At 39.3% G+C, this 6,790-nt stretch overlaps 1 protein-coding gene across 1 annotated transcript in view; it reads left to right on the top strand.

Annotated features, from left to right (window-relative positions):
- ap3b1a (adaptor related protein complex 3 subunit beta 1a) overlaps positions 1–6,790 on the top strand; it is a 90,106-nt gene that overhangs the window by 33,097 nt on the left and 50,219 nt on the right. Inside the window, exons 12-18 of the mRNA XM_017438592.3 lie at positions 637–699; positions 795–927; positions 1,032–1,141; positions 1,253–1,429; positions 3,717–3,903; positions 4,970–5,100; positions 5,423–5,564. Coding sequence (XP_017294081.1) covers positions 637–699; positions 795–927; positions 1,032–1,141; positions 1,253–1,429; positions 3,717–3,903; positions 4,970–5,100; positions 5,423–5,564 — 943 coding nt within the window. The remainder of the gene's footprint in view (positions 1–636; positions 700–794; positions 928–1,031; positions 1,142–1,252; positions 1,430–3,716; positions 3,904–4,969; positions 5,101–5,422; positions 5,565–6,790) is intronic.

The raw sequence follows: 6,790 nt of genomic DNA, 5'->3' as shown, positions 1-6,790 counted from the left end.
GATGGATGGATGGATGGATGAAAAATTATTTAAAAAAACAAACTAATGAAACTGGCCTTGGCAAAAACAATGGTATCCTTAGAAAAGATTGAAACTAATCTGCCCACAGGGACGTGTTAAACTCAGGTGTGTCCTGTAATCAGCATCACTGGTGTCTTCAGTCCTGGAATCAGTCAGTCTGTCTGATTAAAGGGTGAAAAGTAGTCACAGGGCTGTTTGGTATCATGGTGTGTACTACACTGAACATGGAGCACAGAAAGCTGAGGACAGAGATGTCTCGGGAGCTTAGAAGGAAAATTATTGACAAGTCTATTAAAGATAAAGGCTATAAGACCATCTCCAAGCAGCTTGATGTTCCTGTGACTACTTTTGTCAGTTTCAAGTTTTTTCAGTGACCTTTATGGGTTTCTTTCTTTGTCAAAATGTTACAAATATTTCAGCGTCTGTACACAGTGTTTCTAATAGTTTTTGTGAAAACTACAGATTTACTCTCTTCAGTCTTCTCAGCTGTATTATCACATATACAAAGGTTGCTGTTAAAGCCTGTTTTATGTAACATTTTACTTAAGCCCATACTGTAATAAATATGTTGAATAATAATAATAAAAAACTTATGATCTCTTATGATCTTTGCAGTTGGAGATCCTGACTAATCTGGCTAATGAAGCCAACATCTCCACCATCCTGAGGGAATTTCAGGTTTTATTTGTTGTTTTTTACGATTTTGTTTTTAGTGCCTACGTTGGTATTTTATTTCCCTCACCATCCTTGCCATGTGTATAATTTTATTTCAGACCTATGTGAAGAGCCAGGACAAGGCGTTTGCTGCTGCTACCATTCAGGCCATTGGCAGGTGTGCCACCAACATCTCAGAGGTCACAGACACCTGTCTGAATGGCCTGGTCTTGCTGCTTTCCAACAGAGATGGTAATATATGTCAAAGGAGTGCAGAATAATGCAGTTGCATCTTCTTTTCTGCAGTGGTATGTTGTTGCTGCTGGGTTTTTTGAGGGCTTGTTTTGTGTCTACAGAGACTGTTGTGGCTGAGAGCGTGGTGGTCATCAAGAAGCTGCTGCAGACTCAGCCTACTCAGCACAGCGACATCATCAAGCACATGGCCAAGCTCTTTGACAACATCACTGTACGTGTCATTATTGTTGACACATACAGTTTAAATAGTTTGGTTTTATTGATGAGTGTCATAGTTAAATTGTCTTAGCTTTGATTTTTTTTTTTAAACTTAAAATCTCAGGTTCCGATGGCACGGGCCAGCATCCTTTGGCTGATGGGAGAGTACTGCGAGAGGGTGCCAAAGATTGCACCGGATTTACTCCGTAAGATGGCCAAGACATTCACTGTAGAGGAGGATATTGTCAAGCTTCAAACAGTCAACTTAGCAGCCAAACTCTATCTGACCAACTCTAAACAGGTACAGAAATTATTCACTGCTGAAGATTTATTTCCTTTATTTGTTTTGGTGTTTTTATTTATTCCAGTTTTTGTCTTTGAGTAACTTAACAGGTCTGCTACCCAAATCTAAATACAGAGTTTAAATCTAGATGTGTAAATGAGATATCTTTAGTGTAATGGTGTGTCTCCTGGTGCAGCTTGGTATTCGTAGACCCAGAACTAAGTTTATTAGCCCAGGTGCTGCTCTCTCCAATGAGCACACTATTGCACTTCTTGCTCCTCATGTTGGGTTGGGTTGTGCAGAAACTTGAAAGACGTATTCTGGGGACATGAAAGACTTAAATTGACCAGTCAAACTGAGTTTTCCATGTTTTATTACAACAAATAGATGTTTTGCAGTGCAGAACCTGTATTCAGCCCCTCTGAGTCAATACTTTGTAGAAGTTTTTATGGTTTGTTTCTACCAGCTTTGCACATCTAGAGTCTTAAAGTTTCACCCTTTCTGTCTGTGAACATCAGTTTTCAAGCCACAAATTCTCAGTTTGATTAAGGTCTGGCCTTTGACTAGACTATTCTAACACCTGAATATGTCTTAATCTAAACCATTCCACTGTAGCTCTAACTGGATGTTTCAGGTTGTTGGTCTGTTGGAAGGTGGACCTCTGCCCTGGTCTCAAGTCTTTTATGGCCTCTAACTGTTTTTGCTCCAGGATTCTCCTATATTTAGCTCCATCAATCTTCCCATCAACTCTGACTAGCTTCCCTGTCCATCCACACAGCAGGATGCTGGAATTACACTGAGATTAAGTTATACATGGATGGACTCTACCAATTATGTGACTTCCAGGTGGTTTAAAAGTAGCTGGCAGCCAGTGAAAATTGCCTCATAAATTCTTGACCAAAATCATTTTCAGGGAATAAAGTTCTCCATCACCATGATTGGTCATCTGTAAAAATGACAAGGAAATTAAAAAAATAAAATAAAATAAATAGAAAGTGTATAGGTCCCGTTGAAGCTATCCATTCTAATTATGATACGGGGATTAAACTGATGCTGCTTTCAACAAATAAAGCAAACCCCAGTCAAAGCGGGTCCAGGTGCTAGCAGTGTTTCTAACTTGGAGACTTTGTTGCTATATTAGCAAGTTTTTCAACTTTTTCAAAAAGCGACTAGCAACGAATCTAGCAACTTTTTCTGGTGTTTTTGGAAACTTTTGAAGACTGACGTGAAAGCAAGGGACCCTCCTCTGTCCCACAGCATCTCTCAGGACAGATTCACCCCAACAGATCCAGACCATGAACTGTGTATGTACGAAGCCACAACTCAATTCATGGCAGAATGTAAATGTGAAATTTTCTTTGTCTAAAATTAATCGCTTTGCTAAAATAACCTTGGGTTTCTCTTGCCAGTCTGAAGCCTGGATAAAGGATGAGAGTTGGAACTGTGACATTAAAAAAGAAGAAAACAGTGGAGCTAGCATAGATACGTGATTGCATGTAGCGTGTCTTTGTTGGGACAATGGTTAGCATATCCCTTTCACATGTGAAGGTCAAGGTTCGATCCTCAATCACATCATTGTCATTATAGTTATCAAAATATTCAAACCAAAACACTTATTTTGTACATATTTTTGTAAATGGCAACAGAAATGTTTCTTTAATATTTAGGACCTTGTTTGATCATTTCAAAAACTCATAATTTCTGTTGACAGACACCACAACAAATGTTCAGGAATATTTTAGTTTGATTTAGTGGAGTTATTTATTGGATGTATGTTCTCACAAATTCTTCTCAAACAATTGTTCTGATTTTGGACTCTTTAAGAACCCTCCCAGCCTTGTTCCAAATGCCAGGAAAAAGCATTTCTGATGTTCTAAATTTCAAATTTTATGGGCGAGGGCCTCTAGGCTCCCTTTCGGTGCTCGGCCCTGGGCTTCACCAGGTGGATGGTCAGCCCCTGACTTTTTTCTAAATAGCCTCCTACTCCTGAAACTTTTGAACCCCTGGACTTCTGAAGATGAAGTCATCTAAAGGATTTTAGTTCAAAGTATCAGCGTAAAGGAGGCTGAATACAAGGGCACATCGCCCTTTTCAGGTTTTTATTTGTAAAAACTTTGAAAACCATGTATCATTTTCATTTCAATTCACAATTATACACTAATTAGCAAATTTAGACTTTTATTTTAATGCTGATTCTCTGTTGAATCATTTTCAAAAACATTTGCCCTCTTTGCTCTCAAATCCTTGTATTGGTTAGTAAAATTGTATATCCTGTCTCCACTCCCATACCCTCTCTTGTTCCCAGACCAAGCTTTTGACGCAGTACATCCTGAACCTCGGCAAATATGACCAGAACTATGACATTAGAGACCGAACGCGCTTTATAAGGCAGCTGATTGTGCCCAACGAGAAGAGCGGCGCCCTCAGCAGATACGCCCGACGCATCTTACTGGCCGCTAAACCAGCCCCAGTTCTTGAGTCTGCTTTCAAAGGTACTTCACTCATTTGTCATGCTACCATGTATTCTGCACTTTCAAATACATTGAATCATCTAAACAAGTTTAACAGCGGATATTAAATTCATTACTCCCTTATTGGTTTGTAAATCAGAAAACAATTCCTAAATGCACATTAGAGTTGAGCTTTCTTTGAAATTGAGGGGCTGCGATTCCTCTGGATTCAGGCTTCAGTTTTAATATTCTGTGTGTCTGTCTCTTTGAAGGGCAGTTAGGTCAGACCCCTTTACCTTGGACTAATGAGATGGGTAAATTATTGAGCTCATGCTAACCTTTTTCAGACACTGAGAGGTGGAAAAAAAATCTCCCATTTTCTCTCTTCCTCCTTGACAAAGGGACAAAACTGCCTCCTGCAACATTAAAATTCACAGACAGTTTGCACCTTCTGCATGTTTATGGATAGCCTTAACCACTCCTGTCATTCTTAATATTCACAAGTAAAGCTTTTTTTGTTAGGAAAGCACTGGTTTTAGAGCATCTTCCAAAGGCAAAGGCACTGACTATCTGTGTATAACTGTATGTGTTTGTGAAACTGAGAGTTGAAGCGTGTATGTGTGTGTTAGGGATGGGCATTTTAAGCAAAAAACACTTCAAATTTGTTGGTAATTATTTGATTTTTCTTCCATACAATCTCATGCGATAACATTAGGAGTATGTGTTGTGAGTGACTATCAGCTACGACATACATTTTTAGCTCATCATCTGCAAATTGGACTGAGTTGTAGCCATTTTTGTGTTGGCTAATGTTGGTTAGCTGTGGTGGACATCGTGGTTCATGAGATATTTTACTAACAGACACACAAAAGAACATGCACACAGGCAAAAGCAATATTGCCTTTATTGGGAAATTTATTTAAAAATAAATAAATAAAAGGAGTCATAATGGTTGTAATCGTTGTTTGAATTCACCAGTTTTAACTCTGCTTTGATTACACAAAAATCACTGCCCATCCCTAGTCAATCACTGGCCTCTTCAGTGTGAACCAGCCTATTGATTAGGCCCAATTTTTTCCTTAATGTCATTTCTTATCTCCTCTTTCAGATCGAGATCGTTTCCAACTGGGAACCCTCTCCCACAGTCTCAACGTTAAAGCTTCTGGGTACCAGGAGCTGTCCGACTGGCCAGTTGTTGCTCCTGACCCGACTGTGAGGAATGTGGAGGTCATTGAACCGGTAAAGAACCTCCTTTGTTTGGAACTTGACTTGAGTTCGTGTTAGAGGAACACCAGGATCTGGTATTTTTCATTATCCTAGACTGTGGTGGCCAGGAAGCAACATCTGTGTCGATGCAATAACTTCTTCATCAGTTGTTTAGTAAAGGAAAAATACATGGTAACTTGATTTTTGGGCCTCCATCTTGTTGATGTTAAAGCAAATCTGGGTTATCTGTTGCCCAGAAAACTTTGTTGATACTGTCTACATCTAAGGTAAACATGAGACAGTCCTCACTTTTCATCACTAAAGCATCTTAGTTCAATCTGGTTTATCTGCTAAGGTGAAAGAGTGGGCGTCATCACTGGGGAAGACCAAGCAACACAAATCTGATGACAAGTTCTACTCTGACGAAGAGGAGAAAGAAGAGGAAGGCTCTGACAGCAGTGGCAGTGAAGACAGTAGCAGTAGCAGCAGCAATGAAGGTTTGTTTGTTGTTGTTTTTTTTCTAATAAACAGTAATAAATTACTATACAAATACAATACTAATAAATTTAATGTTATTGTTCTTCTATGATTTATTCCTATATGTATTTATTTTTATTAGCCGCAGCCTCCTGAACTCCTTTTATTCTGCCAGTTTTTTGAGACGTTAAAGTGGCCACTTAATGTTTTTGCATGTTTTTAATGTTGCATGTTTTGTTCCATGTTTCAAAATCATTAATTTCTTATTATTCATTCATTCATTTTTATTTTTATTTTTTTGTAGACACAATTTTGATAAATTACTATAGTCAGTATTCATTAAAAAAAAAAATTCTATATAAATTCACATAATAAGTTGTGTTTTTCCAGTTGATTTTTTTGCAGGGTGACGCTGCAGCTGCTGGACATATACCATACAGCTTTTATACTTTAAGCACTAGTGGAACAAATCCAAGCCGGGTTGGGGGCAGGTCAAATGAGCACGCCCTTTATCCCAAATAATAACACTCATGATAACATAATTTTACTACATACACATGCCCACAACAGTGGCACTTATAGGCTTCAGCACCACGGAGAGCGATTGTGTCATTTTGAAGTCCATCAAACAGACATGAAGTACAACAAACCAAGAGAACAACAAAAACGTTAGGCTACATGGTCACTAATCATAAAACAACACAAATTCGAAGCAGTTCAGCACCATGGATAGGGACCGGATCATTGACCCCCATTTTATCTGTTTCAGCTCAGAGCCTGTATCAGTAGCGTAAAGTTTAGTAAAACCGGCACAACGTCCCACTGGTTCACAAACACGATTTTAATATGAAGAACTTTAGGCCTACTCACCACTATTTGAAGGGCATACGACGAGCCTTGCGCTCCACAAACTCGTCCACAATGCGTTCAGTGCTATACCGCCAAGAGAGAAAAAAAGGGATATAAGCCAGGTGGCTGGGCTACTATACAATTTACAATCACCAAAAGTCTACAACTAACTCACACATTGTTGACAGTGAAGTTTGGAGAGACCATGCAAAAAGACTTCCGTATGGCTTTGAGGTGATTCTGGTCCACCATACGGCGTCTCAGGAGGAGAAAGCAGTGCAGCACCAACACTGTTTATAGTGGGGGTGGTGTGCTTCTGACCTCGACTCGGGACGTTGTGGGTCGGTAGGCGGAAAACTTCGAAGACCTCCTCAATCCTACCGGCACGTCTTCCATT

The sequence above is a fragment of the Kryptolebias marmoratus genome, linkage group LG14, assembly GCF_001649575.2.
Source record: "Kryptolebias marmoratus isolate JLee-2015 linkage group LG14, ASM164957v2, whole genome shotgun sequence".
Lineage (NCBI taxonomy): Eukaryota > Metazoa > Chordata > Actinopteri > Cyprinodontiformes > Rivulidae > Kryptolebias > Kryptolebias marmoratus.
The sequence above is the reverse complement of the archived record's forward strand: the minus strand, read 5'-3'. Positions and strand labels throughout refer to the sequence as shown.